The sequence below is a fragment of the Melanerpes formicivorus genome, unplaced genomic scaffold (genome assembly GCF_026170545.1).
Source record: "Melanerpes formicivorus ecotype bairdi unplaced genomic scaffold, bMelFor1.0.p_v2 SCAF_7, whole genome shotgun sequence".
NCBI lineage: Eukaryota > Metazoa > Chordata > Aves > Piciformes > Picidae > Melanerpes > Melanerpes formicivorus.
Genome location: NW_027142359.1, coordinates 26060271 through 26087050, shown reverse-complemented (window position 1 = coordinate 26087050; position 26780 = coordinate 26060271). Strand labels below are relative to the sequence as shown.

The 26780-nt window shown below is 53.2% G+C and overlaps 2 protein-coding genes across 6 annotated transcripts in view; one reads left to right on the top strand and one right to left on the bottom strand.

Annotated features, from left to right (window-relative positions):
• Positions 1 to 218: 218 nt before the first annotated feature.
• HYI (hydroxypyruvate isomerase (putative)) lies at positions 219 to 3231 on the top strand. 2 transcript variants are annotated; one of them, XM_068140517.1, is made up of 8 exons: positions 219 to 430; positions 511 to 622; positions 1746 to 1860; positions 2006 to 2084; positions 2265 to 2314; positions 2497 to 2566; positions 2760 to 2894; positions 3098 to 3231. In XM_068140517.1, exons 1-8 carry the CDS (start codon positions 235 to 237, stop codon positions 3184 to 3186), a joined length of 846 nt encoding a protein of 281 aa, XP_067996618.1. In that variant the 5' UTR covers positions 219 to 234; the 3' UTR covers positions 3187 to 3231. The 2 variants fall into 2 exon arrangements, with proteins under 2 accessions (XP_067996618.1, XP_067996619.1); XM_068140518.1 differs by having other exon boundaries at positions 2760 to 2876; positions 3098 to 3188.
• Positions 3232 to 3809: 578 nt separating this feature from the next.
• The window catches only part of SZT2 (SZT2 subunit of KICSTOR complex), a 56432-nt gene continuing 33461 nt past the window's right edge, over positions 3810 to 26780 (bottom strand). The window contains exons 40-72 of one of the 4 annotated variants that reach the window (XM_068141536.1): positions 26618 to 26756; positions 26280 to 26400; positions 25903 to 26032; positions 25635 to 25787; positions 25418 to 25520; positions 24929 to 25046; positions 24591 to 24702; positions 24047 to 24165; positions 23473 to 23637; positions 22819 to 22903; positions 19318 to 19506; positions 19029 to 19226; positions 18532 to 18701; positions 18180 to 18346; positions 17659 to 17756; positions 16660 to 16792; positions 16448 to 16575; positions 16045 to 16175; positions 15376 to 15558; positions 14662 to 14932; positions 14371 to 14450; positions 13913 to 14038; positions 11954 to 12159; positions 11741 to 11834; positions 10887 to 10967; positions 10648 to 10722; positions 9962 to 10175; positions 9492 to 9675; positions 9065 to 9187; positions 8310 to 8811; positions 7898 to 8014; positions 7483 to 7551; positions 3810 to 4533 (exon numbers count right to left, since the gene is read on the bottom strand). In XM_068141536.1, coding sequence (XP_067997637.1) covers positions 4390 to 4533; positions 7483 to 7551; positions 7898 to 8014; positions 8310 to 8811; positions 9065 to 9187; positions 9492 to 9675; positions 9962 to 10175; positions 10648 to 10722; positions 10887 to 10967; positions 11741 to 11834; positions 11954 to 12159; positions 13913 to 14038; positions 14371 to 14450; positions 14662 to 14932; positions 15376 to 15558; positions 16045 to 16175; positions 16448 to 16575; positions 16660 to 16792; positions 17659 to 17756; positions 18180 to 18346; positions 18532 to 18701; positions 19029 to 19226; positions 19318 to 19506; positions 22819 to 22903; positions 23473 to 23637; positions 24047 to 24165; positions 24591 to 24702; positions 24929 to 25046; positions 25418 to 25520; positions 25635 to 25787; positions 25903 to 26032; positions 26280 to 26400; positions 26618 to 26756 — 4928 coding nt within the window. In that variant the 3' untranslated portion in view covers positions 3810 to 4389. The remainder of the gene's footprint in view (positions 4534 to 7482; positions 7552 to 7897; positions 8015 to 8309; positions 8812 to 9064; positions 9188 to 9491; positions 9676 to 9961; positions 10176 to 10647; positions 10723 to 10886; positions 10968 to 11740; positions 11835 to 11953; positions 12160 to 13912; positions 14039 to 14370; positions 14451 to 14661; positions 14933 to 15375; positions 15559 to 16044; positions 16176 to 16447; positions 16576 to 16659; positions 16793 to 17658; positions 17757 to 18179; positions 18347 to 18531; positions 18702 to 19028; positions 19227 to 19317; positions 19507 to 22818; positions 22904 to 23472; positions 23638 to 24046; positions 24166 to 24590; positions 24703 to 24928; positions 25047 to 25417; positions 25521 to 25634; positions 25788 to 25902; positions 26033 to 26279; positions 26401 to 26617; positions 26757 to 26780) is intronic. The other 3 variants (XM_068141538.1, XM_068141537.1, XM_068141539.1) reach the window with 3 other exon arrangements.

The window sequence follows — 26780 nt, the reverse complement described above, 5'->3', positions numbered from 1 at the left end:
GGCATTCGCAGGACAGTGCCACCAGTATCAGAGCCGTGAGTTCCTGAGGATGGGCCGCGCTCCTGCACTGCCTGCGCTGCGGTGCCTCCCACCCGCCCCACGGCCGTACCGCTGCTGCCTGCGACCGTCGCGGCCCCGACGGGTCCCGGTGGCCGGGCTGCCCGGGCACCACCCCTGGCCTCGGCCCCGCCCCGGCTCTGGGCAGCCCCGCCCGGCCCCGGCCAGTCGCCCGCCATGTCGCTGCGCTTTTCCGCCAACCTTTCGTGGCTGTTCCCGGAGCTCCCGGCACTCCCGGCCCGGCTGGAGGCGGCGGCGGCCGCCGGGTTCCGGGCAGCAGAGGCGGCGTGGCCGGCGGGATGCTCGGCCCAGGCGCTGCGGGCCGTGGCGGAGCGGGCAGGGGTGCAGATCGTCCTCCTCAACATGCCCCCCGGTACCGCCGCGCTCCCCGGGGTGCGGGGGTGGGAGGCGCAGGGGTGCCCCGGTGCCGCTGACGCCGCCGCTCTCTCCTAGGGGACCCGGAGGCGGGCGAGATGGGGCTGGCCGCCGTGCCCGGGCGGCAGGCTGCCTTTCGCCAGGGCCTGGCCGCGGCGGTGCAGTACGCCAAGGAGGTGGGCTGCCCCAGGTAGGTGCGAGGCAGGGCCCCCCGCCCTGCGGCGCCTTGGCTCTCCCAGACCTCGCGGAAGCAGGATCCCGGCCCCGGCGGCACCAAAGCGCTCTTCCGCAGCCCTCCTGCTCCGGCTTTTCCGAGCGGAGCTCACCCTTTGCACCACCCTTCCTCCAGCCCGCCGGATCACCAAGCCTCTCCCAGACAGCGTCTGCCTACTTGGCAGCGTTAGGCAGGAGCCAACTCGATGCAAAACCCGTGGCCGTTTTGTGCTCTCTGGGAGCTGACCCAAAGCTGCCAGGCACTAGTCTGACCCTTCCCTACCTGCCCTTCACTGTGGAGTCTTCTCACCTGCACCTCCACGCTACCGTGCCCATGACACCGCCCCCTTTTCCTCCCCCGTTAAACCGCTTGTTTTCCCCAGGACACTAAAACAGTAGCTGCATTGAAAGCCACGCTGATTACAGCACAGAGGAGACACTGTAAAAGATGGAATTAGCCTGCCACAACCCCTTTAACATGGCCCTTTTGTTCTGTTTACTTTGCACCATTTTCTCCCTCAGAGATGCAATCTAAAGTCCTGCAGATGGCACAGGCTAGGCAGGCCAAGAGCTGCCCAGGACCATTTGCACTCTCTGGTAACAGGCAGACAGAGGCTGCCAAAGAGCATTGCTCTTTGTGTGGCCATCAAGCAGTGCATGCAGCCTGGCATAGCCCAGCGTTGGCCACTATCCCCTCCCTGCTCTGAGCAAACAGTGAGACAGGGCATCTGACCTGCCCCTGGCAGAGACAAGCACACCTCCCTGTCATACTGGCCTCAGGCAGCCCCAGTTCCCCATCCCATAAAAGCTCCAGCTTTGGTGTGGAAGAACTGGAGGCAGCTGGAAAGAGTCAGGTCTGCAGTTTGTCAGGCAAAAGGTTCAAAGACAACCCTCAGCCTAGTGAGGTGAGATGGTGTGTATCCCTGCAGCTCACTTCTGCCCATCTTGCCTCCTGCCTGGGAGATGGCTTCTTTACCCCTTTCCGTGTCTGCTCCCTGAGCCTGGCCCCATTTCCCAACAGCAGAAGAAAGGGTATTAAATCTGAGCTGCTGCTTGAAGACCAGAGCTGCTAACTGTGGCTGGTGTCTCTGTGTCCATAGGATTCACTTGATGGCTGGGCGGGTTCCCCTAGGTGCAGACCGAGCAGAAGTGGCAGGCAAGATGGAAACCACCTTCATTGAGAATCTCAGATATGCTGCTGACCTCCTGGCCCAGGTAAGGGCGGGGGGAAAGGGTCCTGTTATATGGGTACAGGATTTTGGGTGCCCAGCATGGAGAAGCCCCTATCAGCCTAGCGTGGAGAAGCAGCACTCGGCTCTAGCTGTGAGAGGATGCTCTGCAGGGTGACATTTTGTTACAGGAAGACATGATTGGACTGGTGGAGCCTATTAACAACCGCATCACGGACCCTCGCTACTACCTGAACACCCCACACCAAGGTAAGGCAGACAGTCTCCCCAAAGCTTCCTGCTGAGAAGAAGGATCCCCAAACTCCAAAAGGCAGGAGGTTGCTGCACCTGCAGGGAGATGCTGAGTGAGCACAGTTGATGAAGGGGTTCTCAGAGCTTCACCATGAAGCTTCCAGCCTAGGGTAAGGATCTCTTTTCTTGCACCCTTAGCTGCTGCCATCCTGGAGAAGGTGGGACGGCCCAACCTGAAGCTGCAGCTGGTGAGTCAGCATTGAAGGTCCACTGTCCACCAGGAAAACTTGCACAGTCCACAGGGGAGTCCTAGAGACTATAGGCTTGTTATGCCCTCCTGGGGACATGTAGAGGGACAGAGCCCATAGAAGAGTCATCTTTAACTGCTCACTGCTGAACAGCAGCACCAACTATCTCCTCTCTCCCACAGGACCTCTTTCACTGCCAGATCATGGATGGGAACTTGTCACGCAACCTGGAAACGTACTTCCCGCTCATTGGTAACGCCCTGCACACAAACTGGCTCTTCTGTGGCCATGAGGCAGGAAGGACTTTGAGATGGGGCCCTCTGGCCACATGCTCTGCTGTGACTGGCTGGGTGCACAGGGCTGCTTTTGGGTCATCTTGTCTCATGTCTAGAGAAGGCTGCAGACACGACTGGCTTGGGCAGAGTATCTCCCATTCCCTCCCTAGGTCACATCCAGATTGCACAGGTGCCAGGGCGGCATGAGCCTGACAGTCCTGGGGAGTTGAACTTCCCCTATATCTTCCAGCTCCTGGAGTCCCTTGGCTATACTGGTTATGTGGGGTGTGAGTATGCTCCCAAAGGTGAGTGGGCCTGGAGGTGGTCTGAGCCCCACTGGCCAGTCCAAGAGTGGGCTAGCTGGCTGGGGACTGTGCAAAAACAGGCAGGTCCTGTGGGCTGCCAGGTAGTGGGCAGCAGAGTCCCCACCTAAGGATAAGAGCCCTGCCCAGGGCAGAAGCTGTTCTGGTGTGCCTGGGCTGAGAGCAGGACATGTCTCTCACTGCAGGAGACACGCTTGAAGGTCTGGGCTGGCTGCGTTCATACTGGGAGAGCAGAGGGCTGCAGCATGATGGGACCAGCAAGGCTACAGAGTAAAACAAGGGAACAACTGGAATAAAAGTCAAAGCAATGGCTTAACACAGGAGCACGTCTGTCTTCCCTCCAACTACAGAGTGGTGGTCGTGGGTGGGATGATGTCTAGAGGATGATGCCTAGTGTTGCATTTCCCTTCCCCAGGCCCTACTGAGCCAGCCCAAGTAGCTGGACCCTCATCTACTCCAGTAGCATCTGCAGTCTGTCATACTTGAGGATGGTGTGGGAATCACTGTAGGTGACTTCAAGTACACAGGAGAACTGTCACTTCCAGTCTCTCCTGCTGAGGGGAGCATTCACTTCTTGGGGGTAGTGCAAGTTTTCCCCCTCTGGCTCTAGCTTGTGTCTAGAGTTGTAGGAAGAAGGCTCTAGAGTTCTAAGTCCTGCAGTTGTTGAGAATGCTCCCACGAGCCAGTGGTGACCCTGCAGCAGGTGGGGAAAGTGAAGCAAGCACCCCCCTTGCAAGTTGCCCAAAGCAAATAACAGGCTGGGGGCTGCCTGCCCTGCTGTTGCTGCTCCTGCTTCAGAGCAAGTATGAGACTCTGGTGCAAACCTAGCCAGCCCCACAGCCAAGGCTGCCTCTGCATTCCTTAGGGGAGGCTTTCCACACCCTTGCCTATGGCATGTGAGTAGGTATCCAGTTCCATTTATTTTACAGATACACCAATGGCTTTAATGTACACCTCCATAAAACCTTCCCCTGGTCCAGTTCACCCTTCCTGTCCCATGTGCTGCTCTCCTGATGAAAGCAAATGGCCAGAAGTGGGCAGCCTCACTAGCCCAGAGCCCTGAAGTCGTTCTGTCTAAAACCAGAGCACTGTGCAGTGTGACACCCTGTGCAGAAGACATGCTGTGTGTGCTCCTCTGTGCCTTCCTGGCAGACAGAACTCCCCTGCAGATGCCAAAGCCATGTCCCTGAGTCACTCTGCTTCAGGCAAGCCAGAGCAGCCAAGCTCCTGCCTTGTGGTTGGGTTCAAGGTCATTCAGTATGAAGCCCCCACTGAAAACAGCACAGCAAGAGCCACACCAGCCAGACAGTGAATGATGGAGATGCATCTCCCCAGGCTCCTTCTGTGCATGCCCCTAGCAGCGCTGCATCCAGGGCTGTAGCACAGGTTCCTCCCAGAGGCCTGGTCTTCCCTGTCGTCACCCATGGCACCCAGAGAGGTCCAGTACACGTGTTGCTCCAGGAGGTGGGTGCCAGTGCTAGAGCAGGCCTGTCCAGAGGTTGAAGCAGGCAGTGTTGATCACTGACTCCAGGTGGTGGTATGTGGACACAAGCTGTGGCAGAGGGCTCTCGCTGTTCTGGGGCTGCACTGGGAATGGCTCCCGGAAAACCACAGTGAGGCTCTGTTGAGAAGGAGGAGTGAGTCAGGGGACAAGATTCAAACAAGCACTGCACAGTCTCTAGTCCAGGTGGCTGGACACTTATTTGGTGATGTAAGGCAGATACTGGGGGAAGGCCCAAAATACCAGTGGCAGTGCCTCCTTCTGTGACAGAGCATCTTTGAGCTTCCTCCCAATTTTCCTGGTGGAAATCAGGTGCAAGATCTTGCCCACCCACTGTCACAATCTCCATACATGTGCAGTTATACCTACCCCAGCAGCAGCCTCAGGAGAGGAGGACATGCTCCTGCCTCCACAGTAATAGGGGCTTCCAGGAAAATTAGAGGGAAATTTCTTTTTCTAAGGCAAAGAGTAGGAGTGCAACAAATGGGGAAGGGGAGGAGATTAAATGTAATAACTGCAATCCTAAAAATAAATGCTGGCTGCTCCATTCTCATTAGTGACTGTACTGACAATGCAGGGTGAGGGCAGAGGGGAGCAAAGAACAGGGTTCAGAAGAGAAGGTTGCAGGAGCCAAAGCAGAAGAAGAAAAGTAACTCAAGGCACTCAGTATCATGGAGGCAAGACACAGGGACTGCATAGTATCATAGTATCAGTCAGGGTTGGAAGGGACCACAAGGATCATCTAGTTCCAACCCCCCTGCCATGGGCAGGGACACCCCACACTACATCAGGCTGGCCAGAGCCTCGTCCAGCCTGCTCTTAAACACCTCCAGGGACGGGGCCCCAACCACCTCCCTGGACAACCCATCCCAGGGCTTCACCACTCTCATGGTGAAGAACTTCCTCCTCACATCCAGCCTGAATCTCCCCACCTCCAGCTTCATTCCATTCCCCCTAGTCCTATCACTACCTGAGAGCCTGAGAAGTCCCTCCCCAGCCTTCCTGTAGGCCCCCTTCAGATACTGGAAGGCCACAATCAGGTCACCTGGGAGCCTTCTCTTCTGCAGACTGAACAGCCCCAACTCCTTCAGTCTGTCCTCATAGGAGAGGTGCTCCAGCCCTCTGATCATCCTCGTGGCCCTTCTCTGGACACGTTCCAGCACGTATCCAGAGCTGAAATGCAAGATCCCCTAACAAACTCAAAGCCACAAGGACAGCTATGTAAGTGCAAAACACTAAATGCACCACCATCATTTAAGAGGCAAGAGAAAGTGATTTGTGAGCCTAACTCCAGCAGTGTGTAGGGCTTTACAGCAGGCTCAGAAAGAACCCCAAGGAAAATGCAGCTCGGTGTTACCGAAGTGATGAGGTAACGCTAGAGTTCTCTTTGATAAGGTAATATTTCTAGACAAAGGAATCATGGTATATCTTATCTGAGCTTCAGGAAGGATTTGTTCTAGTGCCACATGGGAAATTTAGGTAAGCTGAAAAGATAGGAATTAATGCAAAAAACTGCAAGGCGAAGATAGTGCTGAAAGGGGAGGCAGCAGGCAGGAGAGAGGTTACAAATGGAGTTCCTACTGGACAGCTTTTGCGACTCGCATTGCCTATTACTTTGATGAGCCTAGCACAAAGATGGGGAGTATGCTGATAAAATTTGAGGCACTAATACAAAAGAGGATTGGGATAAAGAAAAAAAAAAAAATGCCCCAGAGACTTTTGAGAGGCCACAGGAATAGGATGAATGTTGAGCACAAAATACAAGGTGAGGAACAAAAGAATTTCTGTTCTAAGATGGGAGTCATTGGGAGAGGTGATGGAGGGTCTAAGTGTATCAGTGACCACAAGGTGACACTATGACCAGTGAGACATGACCATGAAAAAGCAAATAGCACCCTAGACTGTACCAGAAGCACCTGTCATGGACAGAAAAGAGAGCACTTGCAGGAGGCTTGGCTGAGACTCCTCAGGAATTCCAGGTGCAGTCCCAGATGCCCATATTTACAAAGGCTCACCTGAGCCCTGAGAGGCTCTCACTGAGGAAGGGAAGGGAGGCTTACAAGCTCAGCTTGCTTAACACTGCAACATGGAGTTAGCAAAAATTCCACCTTCACATATGGAGATGATTCTAAGGGACCAGGCAGGAAGCAGGTATGGGCACAGTGAAGAGCAGTTTCAACTCTTAGCTACTACTGGCACAAAGAGCATAGATCTGGCCACAACAAAAGCTCCAGCACAAAATGCAAAGGGCTCTTCACCATCAGATAACAGGAGGCACTTAGCAGCTTTCCAGCAGGCACCACCTCTTCTGACTCCCCTGCCTCCTTTTAAGATGGTGTGTGATTTATTCACAAAGGGATCAGTTACTTGGCAGTCTCTGCAAAAGCCTCACTGTGGAATGAAGCATCTTGTAGATTCTCTGCCCTCACATGGAGCAGTGTTCCCTGTGACACACTCTATGTCTGGGAGCACAGCTGAAAGAGTAACTTTGCCCTCAAGTCCAATGAAGGCCAAGGCCCATGCAGTTTTGCTGGGACTTTCACATTGTAGGTCCCCTTCCTTTCTGCCCAAGTTGGAACAGCCCAGAGCACTGGTGACCCCTCCCAGGAGGTGATCTGACTTTGGACTGAACACAGGACTTGAGAGCAAGATCCAAAAGCACTCCTGTGAAGGAAAAAAAAAATCTTCTTCTCTCTGTTTGCAGTGCAAAGGTGCCTCACATGAAAGAGCAGAAAGCAATTCAGCAACAAACCAAGGCTGCTCTTCACTTAGATTGCAATTGCCTCATGAAGGTGCAAGTCAGGGGAAATCATGGACGTCAGAAATTAACCAAAGGAAATAAAGCTACAGAGGGCTATTAAAGAAAAGCAAAGGTCACTTCTAGCTTAGCATGGGTCTGATCCACAGGCTGTCAGATGTTTGGACAGTATTTAGAAAAGGTGTTACAAGCTTCTTGACCAGCAAGCTTTATTCTCCCCCTGTGCACCTGCCCTTGGCCCCTGCTGGATGTACCTAGGCAGAGCCCTGGCCTGAGCCAATATAGCAGCACCTACATTCCCAAGTTCTTACCGTCTTTCCTGAATGGGAATCGAGGAACACAAGAACAAAGCAATCTGTGAACTTCTGGTTGAGCACAACCTGCCAAAAAAAATCAAAAGCACAGGTTGGAAAGCAGAGACTACAAACCCCAGGACTAGGATACAAACAACACCCACCCAGGGACATGCTGTGCAGGACAAGTGCTGTGATAGAACCACGAAGGTTCAAATCTGCCTGGCTCACAGGTAGCACTACCAAACCATGGGGATAGAGGTGCAACGTCCTGCCTGGCTGGGAGCAGACCAACAGACACCGTGGTATCACAGGAGCACAGACCTCATGCTGCACCAGCAGTAGAGTGGGGCTCACATTGTGAGAAGCCACAGAAGGCAAGGGGCCCTGGACAGGGAAGAGGCTTCATGTGGGGTGAAGGGCTGTGTCTTACCAGATACTGGGTGCCAGTTTCAGCATTGTGGAAGTGCCGACAGCTCTGGGGAAAGCGGCTCAACAGCACTTTGATGAGGCTCTGGTACCACGAAACTGTCATGGTGAGGAAGCATCCCTGTGGGTATGGGAAAGGAATGACTTCAGCCATGGCACCAGCAGCCATAACACTAGAGCAGCCTTCGGATCCCAAATCAGATGCATCCCTCACAGCCTACTGAGGCTGACCTATGGCTATTCACTCTTCACTCTCCAAGGTCCATGCGGCCTGTCCCTCCCACTGCCAGCTATGAGCCATGTTCCTGCCTCTTATCTTCCTATCAAGCAGGTAGGGCCATTCTCCCAACAGCCCTCTCCATCCCCAGTGCAGAACAGCAGCTGATATGCACTGTAACTCCAACTCTGCTGCTCACCAGCTGGGGGTCAACGTCAGCAATGGATTTCCCATGCACAGCATCAAGCAGCTCCTCCAGCTCCACCAGCGAGAGCTTGCCCAGCTTCAGCTTGTCAGATGCTAGAGGTTCCAGAAGGAAGAGGCGCTTCCAGAGGTTGTCCCTGCGGCAGTGGCACTTGGCCAGCTGCACCATGCTGCTGAGCTGCTTCTGCGCCGAGGCCACTTCGGAGGCTAGCAAGGGGAAGAGCGGCGAGGTGTAGAAGAGCCCCGGCCCAAGTCTGACTTGTGTGCCCCCTGCGTAGAACTCGCTGCTGTCCTCCACATCCTGCCACAGCTCCTGCTCTGCTGGCTGTTGCTGCCCCACGCTTGTCTCTGGCTCTGCTGCCTCCCAGGCTGCGCGGCCCACCACAGGCTCCAGCACTTCCCGCTGCAAGCGTGGCAGCTTCTTGAAGCGTCGCATATCGGCCGTGAGCCGGGGGAAGAGCTCGCGCTGGCTTGTCATGATGACGTAGAAACGCAAGCTGAGAGCAAGGAGACACCTGTCAGCTGGGGAAGGGCTGCTCCCTCACTGCAAATGAATCACGGGTCTCTGTGCCTTCCAGTTCTTCTCTGTCCAGATAAGGACAGATACCACACTGCCCAGTTTTCTGCAAGGGCCCTCCTCAGCCACCACCAAACCTGCCCGTGATGTTCCACACAGAGCCAGTCCCTCCCAGAGCCCTCCTCCCCAGCCAGGAAGCTTTGGTGCAACGTCTCAGGGTCCCTAGTGCTCACCGGAGCATGCGTCTCTCTGCCTCACTCTGCTCCTCAAATGGTGCTGCACTGTGACACACCAGGAGGGACACATCAAAGTCATCATGATGACGCAGACCTTCAGAGTCCTTGTAGGAGCCCGAGCTGGGAGCAAAAACACATCAGGATGAAGGGAACGTGACTTTGTTTCCCCAGAGCTCTTGGTCATAGCAGAACTATTGGGAATTTGACACAGCAGGGCTGTTCAGAAGTACTATGAGAAATGTCAAACTCATGTGTACACATGCACAACACCTCTGCTGGCCATCTCAGAAAAGCTGAGCACAACTACTGCCTGGCATGCTGTACAACAGTCAGCTTTGTTGGCACCTTGGGGTAGTGTCCCCAGGACTGGGGGGTACCCACCAAACTCCAAGCAGCTCCAGGAACTTGCAGTAGATACACTTACCTGTTCCAAATAGAGACAAGTGCATATTCGTTCTGCTCTGTGCCTGGTGTCCCCTTCTTGCTGTCACTGCTTGTGGCTGGCCGGGCCATGCGTAGGGGTTTCATGTGGTAGGTGTTGGCATGGTCAGCAATGTAATTGTACAGCTGGTGTGCAGTGATCATGTTGGTGGGCAGGGCCAGTGTGCCTAGTGGGAAGAGGACACACACTGCTATCACAAGAGACAGTGTCTCTTACCTGGGTAAAGCAGTGTTCCACAAACTACTCAGGGAAAGAGCTGTAGAGCAACCCACCTCCCTTCCACAACAGGGCAAGAAGGACTTCCCCTGGAGCTGTGCCCCTCATGTAACCCTCTCTCTGTCATCTCCCTGGACACTCCAAAGGTCAGGTTTACTTGTAAAGCACCTGGCAACTTTGTGCCAAATCATGGGCTGGCGATCAACCCCACGCTGATCACATGTCGAACCACACACCTTGGAAAACGTGGTTGCGGCCAAACTTGGGGATGTCGGTGTGGTGGGCAATGAAATCCTCCAGGAAGCTGGTGAGATGGTAGCCCTGGCGGAGAGTCATGTGGGAGCCCAGCAGATACTGGTGGACTATACGCAGATGGAAGTCGTAGCTGAACGAATGCACGTGCATGAGGTCCCGCACCTTGTCACACTCCTCTGTGAAGAGCATAGAGAGCTGTGGAGGGACACAGTCAAGGCAGGAATGTCAGTAGGAACTTCACACCTTCCTGCAAAGCCCTGCTGACAGCAAGGCATGGCAGAGCCAGTACAACCATCCCTGCCATGACACCGGAGCAGGATGCAGCCAAGAAGCTGTGGGCACAGTGCAAATAGCAGAACTACAGGCCTGGCCCCAAGGAATCCAGCTTGGTGGCTCTTTCCATGCTTGACCCCACTCCTGGTCTCCAGTAGCAGCACAGACTAACTGGCACTGCCTCCCTTTTGGCACTAAATTCATCCCTCCCTTGAGCTGAAAGCCATGTGACTATGAAGGACACAGCTTTCTGTGCAGTTCTGCTTTCTAGGAGGAAGCAGACCTCTCCAGATCCTAGTACACCTAAAACACCCACTCTGTCCAAGAGATCATTGCCTCCTCCAAAGCATCCCCTGACCCCAAGGAGCACCAGCTGTGCCTGCAAAGCCATTACCTGGGAGTTCACAGACTGGCCCATGGGGATCCGTGAGCACTCCAGTGCATACTGCTTCACACAGAAGTAATAGCCCTGGGGGAGAAAGCGTTATGAGCATAGCACAGGCCTTGGGCCTCTCCAGGGAAGGAGAGCACCCCCCACCTTCACTCCCTGGGCTGAGTCCCAAACACTTGCTCCCCCTCGCTGTTTGAAGATTGCCCCTGAACACCCAGGGATCATACTTTGTATTTTCTTACCTGGAAGGCCAATTCCATCAGCACAATCCCACCTGGAAGAGCCCTCTGTAGATGATAGGTGGCAACAGCAGGGCTTGTACTCTGGGGAAAGAAGGACAAAGTAGAAGAGGCTTTCAGATGCAGGAGAGCAGCCTGCATACCAGGGTGTGAGGCTGCCAGAAGGCTCTGTGACAGAGGTGGAAATACAGAAGCCTCCTCAACTGAGCTTACATCAGCCTTCAGCTCTGAAATTAGCTCTCTGTACTTTGATTTGATGGTGCCTAGATGTTGTATCAAATAAGACAGCAAGGATTCAATCCCTTTCCAGGCTGCAATTTGGTAGAGCTCTGTCCTGTTCCTTCCCAGCTGGCACTTCTTTAAAAATGAGGAACCCCAGCCTGTTTTCACAGTAGAACCATTCCAGGTTACCTTCTTTGACTTCTTGAACTTCAATGTTCAGTTTCACTCTAACTAATGATCCTTCTGCCTCAGGGCTGCCCTTAACCATAGATGCTGAGGCTTTTCTGACAGGTAAACCTCCAAAATCACACTCAAAGGCATCTGTCCTGGTCCCAGGTCACCCTGTTCCTCTTCTGAGTCCCCTCTAAGTTGCTGTCTCTTTTGAGATTTTCCTTAGCTCAATCTAGTCCCAGGAAGGGGCTCTGAGGACTGCAGGAAGGCACACAGGAGGGATCACCTGAACCAACATCCCAAAGATGGTCCTAGTGTAGGCAGACTTTTTTTTGGCTTTAGTGCTTTCTGTCCTCTCTCATCCTTTCTGCCTGAAAATGATTCAGAAGCTAACCAAGAGAATTGCTCCACTCCACAGCCTGAGTTCCTTCCCAGTTCCACCCCTCTAAATGCCATGCACTCACCTTTGGACTCCCCTCTGCTTTTGGCTTCGTGTAGGAAAAAGACCCTCTCCCCTCCACACCCATGGATGCAAGAGCTCGGATCCGGCTTGTGCTACTGGAAATGACAGCAGGGACAGCCTTCAGCAGGGGAGCTGACATCTGTCATGTCAAACCAAGGCACAGCTCAGGCTGTTGGCCCTTCTCTAACAACAGGGTTCCTGCCACAGCACTGACCTGCGAGTGGTGGGTGAAGGTGGCCGCACCTGCACCAGGATGAAGCCCATGCTCTGCAGGTACTGGATGTATTGCTGCAAGAAGGCATTGCACATCTCCTGCAGCCAGGGCTCCTCCTTCCCTTTGCAGGGCAGTGATTCTGTGGAGTCACAGCTGTGGCTGCGGTCCCTCCCTGAAGCAGTAGAGTCATTTGAGCGGTGGCGCTTCTGGAAGAGAAAGTGATTCCCTAAGGAGACATGCTGTGACTGGCCCCAGCAGGTGGCACTCACTGGGACACCAACAGGTGCCCTGTTGAGCAGAGGGCAGACCTCCCTTTGCCACAGAGCACTAACAAGCTGGTTTCCCAAATACTGTCCTAAGTGCACAGGCTGAAACACGAGATCCACGATTTACCCAGCCGTGGACAGACCTAATAGCACTGCAGCAGGCTGCAGGAAACTGTGCCCTGGCAGAAGAGGAAAATCCACATGGGAAAAGCCACAGGATGGCTTCCACAAAGTGTTAGTGACTCACAGCCGGTTCATGCAAGGCTCAACAGAGCTTCAGCTTCTACAGCCCTGTTAAAAATCCAATTCTCTTAGGAATCCTGGTGACTTCTCAGGATTTCCTGGTAGTTCAGTGGCACTGAATAGGAACAGTGTTTCTCTAACCATTTTCAACACTCCTTTTGATGTCTTCAGCACTCCTTCTCTTTGTGCTGTGAGAGACTGAGGTTTCTTTTCTTGATCTCTGTACTTCAAGCCTGTGGCTCTTTTACATATTTTTATCCCCCCTTTCATTCACCTACCCCAGGAGCAGTCTCTTTACCTGGGGTCTCTCTGGCTACTCTCTGACCTTCCCTGAGTCTCTCTAGTTCAGTGCCTTTGCCATAAGATGCTTGGTCTCACACTTAATATCTAGATGAGGACATTAACACACTTGTATTTTAGAAACATACTGGAATATTACCCATAATACTAACAACCCTTTCTGATATACTCTAAATGGTTTGCATTTTGTATCCAGCTGTTCATGAATTGAAGAAACCCACTGAGCTGTCTGCTCTGTACAGGCTCTGCAGTTAGTGTACAATACAGGAGGAGTTCAAATTTCTCTCCACGTTGTGCTCTGTTTTACTGGGAAGCAGGTCCCACCTCCCACAATACCTCTCATTTCACAGCCTACTCAGGTCCCTCTCAAGTTCCTTGCAGTCTTTTTCTGTTCTGAACAATCTGAACAGCCATACAGCACTGCAAAGCTTGGCATCTCATATGTACTGCGATAAATGACCTGGAGATACAGCAGCCAATACCCCACCTCGGAGCCCCTGCTGCCAGGTTCTTCAAATTGACTAACCAATTTTCATTTTGCTCAGTTGCAAAAACAAAGTGAAGTTTTCACTCTCTGATGATATTTTTCCTTTCACTTGCAAGTGCTCAATTTCTGCAGCAACCTCTGCTTAAAGACCCTGTCAGAATCCTTTTGGCGTTCAGGTAAATTACAACAACCTGTTCTTCCCTTCTGACACACATATAGACCATGAGCAGCCAACACAGTTAGAGTCTGCACCAGTTAGAGTCTGTCAGGTTACAACCTGCTCAGGATTCAGCTTGCTTGCTTTCAATTGTTTCAGCTATTTGCTGGGTCCAGGCAAGGTTTATCAAGTCTGGCTGCTGAATGCATAAAGGGAAGTTTTGATTCCCCGACAGATCTGTACCAGATGACACTCTCTGATGGCTTCACTAGACTCAGCCCTGAATTCCCCGGGTAGGAAAAGGAAGTTGGTCTTCCCCAGGGATGGTGTGACTGCAGGCTTTAAGGACCCAAGGATTTTCTCAGTCTCCATCATCTTACAGGGTACAAATTCATCCTGTAAGGCAGGGGTGAGCTCAGTGCAGCCCTGTTCTGAAAAACAACTGCAAAGCCATCCCTTGCCCCAGTGTACAAAGCCCAACACCACTGGTGCTTGCTGACACTCACCTTCCCCTCTGCCTTGCCCTGCTGGTCAGTCTGTATCTGTTGCCTGAAGACTGGGTCAAAGAGCAAGGGGGTGGCACAGTAGTGAACGAGGCGTGAGGACTGCTTCAGGGTCTCCAGGTCTGCCAGCTGCACAGCACAAGCAGAGCATGGTTACAGCATTCCCCTCTCATCAAGCCTGGAAACAAGTTTTCCGTAACACAGTGCTGCTGCTCAAGCAGAGCTCAAACTGTAGAGGAAACCCCCTGCTTTACAGCTTATCCAGTGCTGGGCAGCAAAGCCCCACATCTAAGTGTGCTGTAGCCCAGCAATCCCAGAAGTTCAAGCACAGATCACTGTTCCACTACCAAACACCATCCCCGACAACAGAGCTCTGAGCTCTGGTGCTTCCCCTTTGCCACAGGGAAGCTGGTGCTGTAAGAGGACCCAGCCTGCTGCACACCCACGTGGGCTGCACTCACACTGATAGGCATGTTGGACTGCGCCGATCTCTGCTGCCAGGTAACAAAGAGATTTTCAATCTTCATCTGCTTCTCCAGTTCTGGAGGAAAGAAAGCAGCCACAGGAGTATCAAGCCACAGCCCCAAACGTTGCTAATCCAGTCTCACTCTACACACACCAAAACCCACTCTCTCACAGGGTAATAGAGAACTGTCCCCTCTGCTAGGCCTCTCGTTCTGCTCTTCCTGAACTCGTTTGCCATAAGCAAGATGATTAGGCAGGCTCCTGTGACACCAGGCCCCTTGCTTTACCTTTCCTCTCCATGCTCTTGATTTCCAGGAACTGGGCCCCATGCCGAGACACAGGGTCGAAGGGTCCCGGGTCAGGCCCGTGGGGTATGCGCTTGACAGCGGTGACATCCCGCAGGGCTTCGTCAAAGGGCACCACGTCGGGGTGGAAGTGCAGCGATGGCAGGCCACGGGCAGAGCTGCTCAGCCGGCCTTGCTCCTTGCTAGGCGGGGGACTGGCGCTCCGTATCAGGGCGTCCACCTCCAAAGTGGAGTTCAGAAAAGGATTTGGCTCCTAGGCAAGAAAACACAGCCATGAAAGCCTCCTTACTGCCAGCCTCGGAGCAAGGATGCAGAAGAACAGAGTAAACTCAATTCTGGCTGCCAGAAAACATATCTGTTGGCCTCCATCATCAGTCTTGAGGAGAGCAGGTGCTGGCCCGGCATGGCCTTAATGTGCAGTGGGAAGCCTGTTCCCCAGCCTCCTTCACCCTAAATTATCTAGTCACAGATAAGTGCTGCCAACAGCAGAATCTGCTTCCCTCCCACTTGTGACTGTCTCCAAGAGTGGACAGCAACTCCCTGGGTGGACTTGGCCAGAGTCAGACACAACAAGCACCTGGGGATGCCTTGCCAACCAGCACACAAAAGCACAGCATTTTCTACAACCCTCCTCAGACCCTTGAGTTGCCAAGGTCCCACCTGAAGAGGAAAGGACTGCCTGGCAGAGTGCCCCACCTGCTTGCTGTCCTCATGCCACGGTGTGTCCATGAAGCAGTGGTGGTGGAAGAGTCCCAGCTTCTGGCTGAGCAGACAGTGGACAATGTGGGATCGGGCATTCTGCCACTGCAGCAGGCGAGTGAGTGAGCAGTTCAGGTTGGCCCCCAGGTCTGGGGACCAGTTGTAGGTGTAAAGTGTTAGCTGGAGAGAGAGAAGAAAAGCTGAAGAACCTGCTCATAGAGGATCTACATGGTGGCACAGGCTTCCCTAGGTGCTCTGGGTGGTACTTGCTGCAGCCAGTTTCAGATGACAAGGTTGGGACAGGGAAGGTAGCAACAGCTCATGCACAGCCTCTCTGTTAACAGCCACCACAGTGGTGGTGGGACTTGCACTGGCAGCACAGGTGTCTAACCTGACATGGGCTTTGTCAAGGTGAGGGAAAAGGCAGTAACAGTCCACAGTGGGGCAGCTGAAGTCAGAGACAGCAAGAGCTGCTGTGCCCTAACACTCCCCCACAGTGCTTCAGAGAACACCAGCTGTGCTTGTGGCACAAGCACATCCTACATGGCTGCTTTGGAGGGTTTCTGTCTAGGGAAGGCTGGTTGCCTGCACAGGCACTCTTCCTCTCCTGTTTCTAGCCCTGGGCCAGTCTCTTTCAGGAGACAACTTCACACAGCCCATTGCTACCTTTTTGTCGATGATCTCCAGGAAGAGGAACCTCTGCCGGGGGGCCAGGTCTCGTCCAGCAAGGCTGGCATCAGAGCCTCTCTCTGCAGAGGTGAATTCCATGGCCTCAAAGCGCTGAAGCCCTTTGTGAACTGGAAGAAGCCAGAGTTATGACTTTCAGTACCAGTTCATCCCAGCTCTTACATCCCACATGCCATTAATGTGAACAGTACTGTTCAGCTTGTCTTGAATAAACAGTTAGAACACATTCATGAGCAGGGGCTCAGGAGCTGAAAACAGACAATTCATTGCCCACCTCTGGGCATAGGCAGTCTATTCCAGAAAGGAGGGGAATGCTGCTCATACATCTCCCACCTCAAGAGCCCCCAGCACACATTCTTGTGGACCATGGCTGAGCACTCACCCTGTTCTGTGCTGCAACGCCACTGCTGGAAGTTGCGCCCCAGCAGGATAAAGTGCCTGACAGCTCCAGGGCGAGGGCTGCCACTCTGGCCAGGCTTATAGGGCAGGAAGGCAGTGTCCTGATGGTAACTGCAAAGAAGCCCAAAGGTAAGCATATAAGCAGAGCCATGGGAATAGAAGCTACCACAATTGACTGGCTGGTGCCAAACTCACCCGACCCGCTCAAACACCTTGACAGTGGTGTCGCTTGCCAGGGCAGTGACCAGGCTCACCACTTCCACCAGGATGGAGGACAGGAGGAAACGGGACACAATCTCTGCTGAGCACTGCTGCACTGATGGGCACCCTGCATGGAAGAGGTACTGTAGAAGGACAAGGTGCCAAGCTGTCCTGGAGCCATGCCCTGACCTGCCTGCGCCACAGTGGGCTAAGGATGTCCTGCTACAAGCCTGCTGCCCAGAGCAGGCCGAATTCCTGCCTTGCCAGGGATGGAACCAGGCAAAAGCTGGAGAAAAAGGACTTTATATGGAAGGGATGAGGGTGGAAATAACTCCTGGTTTCAGGCTGTGGCCTAAAGTGGGACCTGGACCAAGCTCTCTGCATGCGCTGAGCACAATACTTTATTCCCTCATTTATTCCTTGTTCCATGGTTTGCCCCTCGTCAGAGGAGGACAGCTCTACCTTGCCAGCAGGTGTGTGAGGATGTGCAAACACTGACAGGTATCCACAAAGCAACAGCAGGCCAGACACACAGACCCAAATCCCACCTTAATGAAGGGCATCTCTCCTCCTCTTGCTCCCTGAAAGAGTGAGGGTCTCCCTTGCAGCTTATAGCCCCAGAGCATGTTGCAGAAGCTCAGATCCTCCCTCCTGATACATCTGGGAGCTAAATCACTACCCACATATGCTACTGGAGCGCAGGTCTCTCTAAAGCAGCTGCAGCCAAATCCAGATAGCTCTGGATTTAGACCATGGCAGATGCAACCTTAGCAGGTGTGTTCAGGTGCAGGCCCATGCCAGAACTTTGTAATACTGATGCTGTGTGAAACCAGTGGGACTCTGGTGAGATTTGGGAAGGGGCAGTGTGCACAACTAGGTAAAGAAAAAGCAAGGGATGAAGACACATAGCTTGGTGCCATATGAGGACTTGTCCTCAGAGCTCTGGGGAGAATGGCCCACTTCTAGCCGATCTGGAGGGCCTGAGACACATACCCAAATTGTTCATGAATGCCATCCACTGCTGGCAGGTTTGATTGAAGAGTGGATGCATGGTACCTACATCCCCTTCTTCCAACTGGCAGGCTCGGCGCCTGGGAAAAGGGAAGGAAGGCATGGCTATACCAGAGCAGACAAAAGCAACAAAGGCACAAAAGTGCAACAGCTGCCCCTCAGCTCCAGAGCAGAGCCTTGGGGAGCCTCGTTTTTGGGTTTACAGCCCTTGAGCTTTGTCCCTCTGGGTCAGTAGCCATAAGGGTGTCAGGTGTCATAGGGAAAGGATCTCTGGCAGAGAGAACCAACAGTGCTCCTGGCAGCACTCCAGCAACACGGACTGAGGTTGTGTGTGGAAGATAGCTCCCCTAAGTGGCTGCATAAAGGAGAAAGTATAAGGAAAGGGGATGGAGTCCAGAGAGGTGAGACACATACAGAGCCAGTAGGATGTCAGGCTATGAAGCAATGTACAGCACATGGAGGGGAACAACAGCCTGGCTGCCTGGCCTGCAGGCTGTGCTTGCCTCTGTGCTTGTTCCAGTTCAGCTGTGACTGTGGCCCGATCCTGGCTCAGGTGCTGTTTGACGCTCTCAGTCTTGTGCCGTCGCCTCGTGCGAGCCTCTTCCGGCCTCTCTAGCACAATGTCATCAGTAGTCTTGGGGCTGCCCAGCTCTGAGGACTCTGCCTTGCTCTGGGGAGAAGGAGGTAAGTTAATGCTGTGCGCTTGCACAGCCCAGCTAGTGCCCTGATCCAGAAGTGCCCACTACCAGCCTAGCCTCCCAACCTCAGCCAAATCCCTCCTCTCTGCTCCTCCTGGCCTAACACAACATAAGGTCTTGTAAGCCCTGCTCCCAACTGTTCCCTCAGCAACAGTACCAGCATGTCCCAGAAGCTGCGGCGTCCCAGTTTGCTTGTAGGTGTCACTGGCTCCCCAGAGCCAGGTGAAGGGGCAGAAGTGAAATGCAAAGGTGGAGGACAGCTTCTTCCAGTCCCACCAGTAGCCAGGGCCAGGCCTTTGGTCTCTGACATGGTCCTTCTTAGGCCTCCTATGGAGACAAGAGTAAATCAGACTCTCCAGAGCCTCCAACTGTGACACTGCTCATGTTCCCCACAGTGGCTGGCCAAAACCTAGCTGGAGAGAAGGGAAAGAGCTCTTGATAACATTCAGCAGAGTGGATGGAGTCTTGGGGAGCACACAGATCTCTTTCAACCCTAATTTCTATGACGCTCCTCCCCTGGGCCACTGTACAGCACAGCCTGCAGAGAAGAGCACCTTCCTCCCTCCCAGCAGCCCCAACCCAAGTATATCCAGCAACAGCCATGCTCCCACAGGCCAGGCAGGAGTGAGGCTGACTGGGGATCCAGGATCTCACCTGCAGAGCTTAATTCTTCCAGGTCTGCAGGACCCAGGGGGCAGGGAGATTCCATGCAGAGTGGGGCTGGCAGCACAAGGAACTCCATGACAGCATCACAGAGAGCATGGCGCAGGGCTCCGCGCAGCTTCTCTGACAGCTGCAGCAGGCTGATGTTGCCCTTCTCCCAAATGTCCAGGCGCACCAGCACGCAGGGCTCTGTGGGGAAAGGGCAGTCCTGCATGACTCTGCACCCTCACCATCAGACACAACAGGGAATCAGCAGTTTGTGGCCTGTCTCATTCCCTACCTGAATGCAGGCTACCAGCCTCTGGTTGGTGCCTGCTGACCGCAGTGAGGCTTTCAAAGTCAGTGTCCCGCAGCAGGCCTATGACGGGTGAGGAGGAACGCAGCTTCAGAGGGTCAGGCCTCTCCACATGGGGCAGTGAGGTGGGGCTCCCATGTTCATCCACAAATGTCAGGGCAATGCATGCAATTCCTGTGGAGAGAGCCCAAGAGAGCCTCCATCAGCCCAGCACTAAATATACCTCTACAAGCCCTGTCTACAGCCTGCAATCCTGCACCTGGGACCATTATGTCATCACTTGGGCTGCACAGTGCCATGCAGCAGTCAGGGCCCACAGGAGGGGATGCAGCCAGGGGAGCAGAGCCTAGCTGTGCCTGTGGGGAGCCAGGGTAAGAAGCATGATGTTTTGAATAGTGTCCCCCCATCATACTGGGACTCTCTCTTCTGCAGTCACTGTAGCTTTCACCTTGCCCTGCAGGAGCTTCCTGGATTGTCTTTCCCCATATGCAAGGGAGAAGTATTTCCATTTGCTCCAGGAGAGCTTTTACGCAGAGAGAAGCAGGAGGGGGCTCACCATCCCTGTCCTCTTAAGCCCAGATACTCTTCAGCTGCCCTCTCCAGGCTGTGAAGGCCCTCGAGTCTTTGCAGAGGAAGACTGTACACATGACACCTTGTGGCAAATTACACTCGCAGCCCCCTCCTCACTGTACATCCCTACAAGATCAGGTGGCCTCCCCATGCACTCCAACCAGCAGGACTGAGGACAAAACAGGTCAACACCTAGTATTAGCCTGGAGTTGCTGCAGAGTAGCCTTCCTGTGCTGAGCCCTAAGCATGCACAATGGGACAGAGATGCAGGGAAACAGTGCAGTGTCTGCTTCACAGCCCACAGTGAAACAGGAGCTCACTCCCCATGGCCCATCTTAGTGCCCAGGGCACCAGGAAAGCAGCAGCACAGGTGCTGCTGTGAGGTCCAAATTCCATGCAGTAGTCCTAGATGCTTCCACTCCCTTTCAAAGCCCCTGGACAGACTAAGCCAGCACTTAGGTGACTGGATGGCAAAACTGGTCCCGCGCTGCCAAAGGGTGATGTGTCCAGAGGCAAACAACCTCAATCCCGGAGCACTGCTGAGCTAATACTCTGTCCTTCTGCAAGGATGGGAGTGACACCAGATTCTGCTGTCACAGAGCGACCAAACTGCACCCAACTGGATCTGCAGCACCCTGTGGAGATGGGTGCCCTCCCTGTGCTAAGTCCAGACTCGTGCCCAGGTCTAATCAGCAGCACAACCACCTGCTCTCCATCCTTCTTAATGAAACATAAGTTCTGCAGCAGCCTTTCCTCCAAGACAAGCCAGATGGAATAGAGAGGGCACTGGGAGAGAGCTGCTTCCAAAGGAGAGATGTGGGCATTCAAGTCAGGGCAGCTCATTTGCACTCACACTGAGGAAAGAAAACTCTACACCTATGAGTGTCCCTCCACTTGAAGAAAAGTACAAGAGTTGTCTTGTTTCAGAGGCACTCTGCAACAGTCTTCAACATATCTCTCCCCAGGACACACACAGGAACAACGTTTTATCCAGCAAACAATGGAGAAGTTCAAAGTTTCTTGTCAAAGGTAGAGGGGACCAGGACTTTATCTCACTTCAGATGAGGGCAGGGAACATAACACATGAGCTCTACCACCTCACATGGCCTCTTGATGAAGAGGGGCAGCTCTCCAGGATGTGGGTGCTGATGCAAAGGTATTAAGAGCAGCAAATCTACCCCACATGGCAGTGCATATAAGTTCTACAAAGCAGACTTTCCTGCTTTAAATAGTAAAGGGCACAATCTATTCATCTGTCCAGCATGACAGTCAGCTCCAGGCCCTAAACGACAGTGGATGGTCATGTGGTAATTGTAGACCAATATGTAGTCACTGCCCTCTTCTCCTCTTGGATGAATTACCACATTGAGTTTCTTCAGCCTCCCCATCTGGTATGTTTCCCTGTCACAACCATTCCTGTACCTCTGCTTCAGTTTGTCTGAGGCGAAGACATGAGAACAACCAAGTACTATGTCCCACTTCTCTTGCTGTAGAGAGGGAGCACTCACAGCAGTGCTTTAAAGCAGGCTGAGTCAGCAGCTGCAGGAGCAGACTCTTAATTTCCAGGTGCTCTCAAGACAGAGTTGGTTTGTCAAGGAAGTGCCAAGTACTAAGCACCCTGCAGCTGGAACTGTCTCTCTGGGCAGAGAAACTCAAGACCTGACTTCTGGGCTATATGAAGAGGTAAGTTAGCAAAAGCTGCCAAGGCCTTCGCAGCCCAGTCCACTGCAGTTTGGCTACACAGTCATCCATCACATGCCATGGAGAGGTGAAGTACCAGGGAGCTGTTACTTCCCACCTGTGGGGGTCTCTGACCCAGGCTCACTGAAATACAAAGTACACATCTACCAGTGCCCAGCCACTCTAGCCCCCTGTTATGCAAGGGAAGCCCCCACACATGGATACAGCGAGTGGGAAGAGTGATGTTGCTGCACCCTAAAGTGTGAAACCACAGCTGAAATATCCTGAGTCCTGTCTTCCTCAGGAAGAGATGCCTGTTGGGACCTGTAGGAAAAAATCCTGCAGGATTTTGGAGTTCACTGTTTGCAAGCCAACAGGGCAGCATACAGACCCTCAGCAGCTGGGGACTACAGAGCTGCCATCCCAGGGCAACAGGTTCTGTTTGCTCATTTATCCAGCCAGCAAGAAAGAGGAGGCTTGGCAAAACTGACACACACGCACACAAACACAGAGGAGTCAGCGCTGAAGCCACAACACAAGGAAAACAACAACAGCAAGGACCAGAAGGGCTGGGGAGCTGCACAGGAAAGGAAAGTGGAGTAATAGGTGGAGCCACAGGTGCTACCTTGGAAGTGGGAAAGTGGAAAGAGGTGCTGCACAAGGTCCGACATGGTACCTACGTAACAGAAGAACATTCAGACAGTGCACGAGGGGCACAAGACACACCATGGCCAGGTGACAGACCATATGGCCTGGACAAAACATGACATGACAGACAGTTGCAGGATGGGCTCTATCCAATTCCTCCTCCAGCAGTCCAAAGAGGAATGACATTGTCCCCACAGCCTGTGCTCAGTTACATGCAGCATGCAGCTACACCTTTGTAGCAAGACTACTGCAACAATTGTCAGTCCTCCCACCTCCAGCCCCACAGAGACTCTGTGCCCCACACTTACTGAGGTCTTCTTGTGTCTCACCCCACAGCTACTACAAGCTAGAGCTGCTTCCTACAGCAACAGGCCAAGCTTAGCAAGTTGCTCAGTGGGAGGCCTTAGCTCACTCTACCATACAAGTGAGGATGTGCAGTCCCCTTGGCACACACCTTGCCCACCTCAGCCATCAGAGGAACACACTACCCCAGCACAGGCTCTTCTCACTTAGAGCTCTCCAACACTGCAAGCAACTCCCCAACACACAGCTCCAAGCCCTGTTTCAATAAAGAGTTGAGCACAGTACCTTTTCCACCAGTGCCTTGGCCTCCTGGCTTGTTGTACAGATAGAGATCCTGGTCTGGGATGCTCCCATTGTGGTTGAAGTAGTGCTAAGGAGAGCAAGGAATAATACTGACAGATTAGAGAACTTGCCTTGATAGGAAGCAGAGGCCCAAGTGTGGGCAGAGCTCATCCCCAGACCTCCTAGAAACACTTGGCAGCACAGCCTTCACCACAGTTGGGCTGAAGGAAGCCTGTATAGCTCTATGCAATGACACAGCACTACATGTCTGGCCTCACCCTCTATCCTCAGAGGCTGGGTAGATGCTCCTCAACTTTTATTAATCCTGGTGTTTCAGTCCTTAGATCACAGGGAGCCAAGCTCAGCTTTGAAAAGGGGTGCTTTTCCCACACTGCTGGGAGATGATTGTGGGCATGAATTTCATGGTTGCTGCCTTTTGCACAAGTGACTGGTTGCGTGAAAGCGAGGCCTGTCCACGCCAAATAGGAACTGCTCACAGTCCTGCAAAACTCATCCAAGCTTCAGTACTCAGTGTCAGTTTCTCCCTAACACTACCCAGCAGAGTTAGGAACATGGTGATTAAGCTGCCCCAACAAATGTCCCCAGCAACAGGTGGAAGCTGGGCAGACCATCATCCCTGCTCACAGCCCTCCTCACCTTGAAGTGGTGCTCCACGTTGCTGTCTGTGTACTTTGGGGTGTGCAGGAAGATGAGTAGGTTCTGGCGCAGATAGTAGGCCACTGCATGGAGCCAAGGCAGGGCAGAGGGTGGCAGTGCAAACTGCAGGACCTCTGTGGGTGGGGTTCCAGGGGGCTGGATAAACTGTAGAGAGAAGGCTTTAAAACTCAGCCAGGCTAGCAGGATGCCCTGGGGCTCTGACACTGATTCAAATTATGCCAGCTGGCCATATGAAGGGAGAGTGTGGTGGGCAGAGCCCAGGCCCATAGACAGCACTGTGAAACAGATGCAGGCAGATATTCCATCAGTATTCAGAGGGAAGCCCTGTCATGCTGCAAATCCCAGCAAAGGGTATTTCCCACCTACCACAGTAGGCACCCACACAGTATATACCTCAGTGAATGCTAGCCTGAGTGAGCTCTGGAGCAGTGAATGTGATATAGCAAACTGCTCTGGCAGTCCCTGCCCTGGGGTAGGAGAGGCTGAGACAGGTCAAAAAGCAGGGAAGTGTTATGGGTTCTGACATGAGCAGAGCAGATATCCAGTGAGGTACCTCCACATCTGCTGGGGTCAGCTTGCAGTTCCGCACTAGCATCACAGTGATGATATCTAGGGTGGCCTCATCCAGGCGCCTGCGCAGCACTTTCACCAGCTCATCTGTGATCTCAGGCCCTTTCAAATGAGCAGAGGTACAAGCAGCTTTTTCACCTAATGATCATAGCCACCTCTCCCTGCCTGTTTCAGGATGTATCACCCTCACATGATTCCCCCACTACCAGTTTCTTCAGGCATCTTTTTCTACTCATTCATGATCACAAAAGACTGCTGGTGCAGCAGGTAGAGGCAAATGCACTCCTGCACAAGGAAAGCAGCCATAAGCCACCTGGTCAGGAGGTTTCATTGTGGGCCATGGATCCTCTCTGCACTTTCCCATCCAGTCAGAAGAGAGAGCAACTCTGGGCTACAGAGAGCAGTTTGCTCAGGGGAGTAATATCTTCTCTGCTCTTCAAGCAAGGAGGGTAGGGAGCAGAGCTGTATTCCTCTGCTTTACATCAGGACAGACCAGTCAATCTGCTGCCAAGTGCTGTAACACCTACCTGCTGGGGCAACACCATGGACCATCAGCTGGATGTGCCTGTCTACCTGTCCCACAGGGCGGGCAGAGTCCACACTACGGCATGAGGCTGTGTCCAGAGAAGAACGAGAACCCTGGAGAAGACAAAATCAGCCACACAGATGCACTTTCCATATGGATTCTATGTTCATCATTGTCCCAGGTTGTCAGCAAGGTCAGGCAGAACCCACTCACTGCTACCCAGCTCCACACACCTACAATGTAAATGTTACCCTACGCAAAACCCAGGATGCTGCAACTACTGAGTTCACACCACTCCTGTGACCAAAAGCATCCATTCCTGGAGAACAGCAGACTCACCATTAGATCTTCAGTGTAAATGGGCTCCTGGCTTCGTGTCAGTGCCAACGAGCGAGATGTGGGACTAGGGACACTCTCTGCTTCCCACACCTTCCCACTATAGGTGGTTTCAGTCAGGCTGAATGCAGGAGAAAGATATGTCAGCCTCCGCTCACAATGATGTCAGCATCATACCTCCACAGATGATCCACATCTTCCTTACTCTCCCCTGTGCACTTTCTAGGGATTAGCCCTTATGATATGGAGCTTGTAAAAAGAATTCTCTCTGGTTCTCACAACAATATCATCCATTTGCCTCCCATGTAAAGGCCTAGCACAGAGAGAGTGGGGGGGGCCTGGCCTGACTCATCAGAAATTGTCTGCTTGCTGCTTGGGCCACAGCAGGGTCCCTGAGGCTACATAGACATGTCCTGCTCCTGAGAACTCACAGTCTGCTGTAACACATGTAGCAGGACAGGGTCAGGGCAACAAGTCACACTGGCTTCTTACCGGAGGTAGAAAACAGACTTCGTGGCCCGTTCCTGGTAGACAAACATATTCTTCCTGTTCACCACAGAGAAGGCATTGAGCACCGAGCGGAGTGCCTGGATAGCTGTGGGCAACGTGGCCTGTTAGCTATCCCACAGACCCTTCTCTGGTGTGCCAGTCCAGCCAAAAGCCAGACTCCTGACACATAAAATGAGAGGGGAACGCGGGCTGTACACACCTCGTGAGACCCCCATGTTGGGGCCCATCTTGAGGCGTGAGTGCACATGGATGAACGTGCTCCACACCACATCACAAGCAAAGTGCCCCGGCATGAACTGCATGGTGGCAGCGAGGTAGTCCCGGGGCTGGTAGCTCTCTTCTACAGAGTAATCTACAAAACACAAAGGACATAGCTGGGCCCATAGCATGGAAGTCACCATCTTCTGCATCATTCATGGGCAGGCAGTAGCACTGTTGCTGAGGCATGGCCAAGGGAGTATTCATACCATCTGTGGGCATGACACGCTGCCTGTATGACGTATAGGGCGTTTCACTCTTCCAGATGTCCTCCTCACTTTCAGCCACCAGTAATGAGTTGCATATGTGGCTGTCATGTAGGTCCTGCAGCAGCAAGCGCTGTAAAGGATGAGAAAAAGAGGAAGAAGTTCTGTTACTTGCAGAGCCCACAGGAGACAGCAAAAAGGGCTTTGAGCCAGACTGAGTCCCCTTTCCTTCAACCCCCAAGCTGCAACTCCACCAGCTGAACTGGCTCACCAGACCCTCCTCTGAGCTGGGCCCAGACCAGACAACCTCCAGAAGTCCCTTCTCAACTAAGCCAGCTCATGACTGACTGCTCTGTCCCTGACCTCTGCAGATTTGTTACCTGATTGACAACTCTGCAGATTTCACTGATCTTCTTCACCACCAGCTGGTTGAGACTCTGGCACTCCCCCGGTTGCTCCTCTTCCGTTTCTCCTGATGCTGTCTTCTCCACACTCAGGCTGCTTTACAGGAAAGAGGAGAGAGGGATCAGCAGAGTATGCATAAAGCATGCTTGTCCCTGTGTGCTGGCAGAGGGAACACAGTGGGGAAGGATGGGATCTTTCCCCTTTCCCCAGGTTAGTCCTGCTGCTCCCCACTCACACTGGGCAAGAAGATCCCGTCTGGAAATGAGTGAGAGGCAATAAGGTCATGGTACAGAGAAACAGTGGACCTCCTTACCGTGTGTGGTAATAGACTTCCACTCGGTCCTGCTGGATTTTTACGATGAGCCAGAAATCTGGCATGAGAGGACACCTGGGCTCCTGGTCACTCATTAGTGCTTCTTCATACTCCGAGTCACTGCTTCCCCCATCATAACCTGCAATGCATCCTCACTTCAGCC

What these genes read in the sequence shown, in the direction of transcription:
- HYI (XM_068140517.1), top strand. Translation starts at nt 235, where the DNA reads ATGTCGCTGCGCTTTTCCGCCAACCTTTCGTGGCTGTTCCCGGAGCTC. An exon ending in AAGGAGGTGGGCTGCCCCAG is followed by an intron (nt 623 to 1,745) that starts GTAGGTGCGAGG and finishes CTGTGTCCATAG; the next exon opens with GATTCACTTGATGGCTGGGC. An exon ending in CTGCTGACCTCCTGGCCCAG is followed by an intron (nt 1,861 to 2,005) that starts GTAAGGGCGGGG and finishes ATTTTGTTACAG; the next exon opens with GAAGACATGATTGGACTGGT.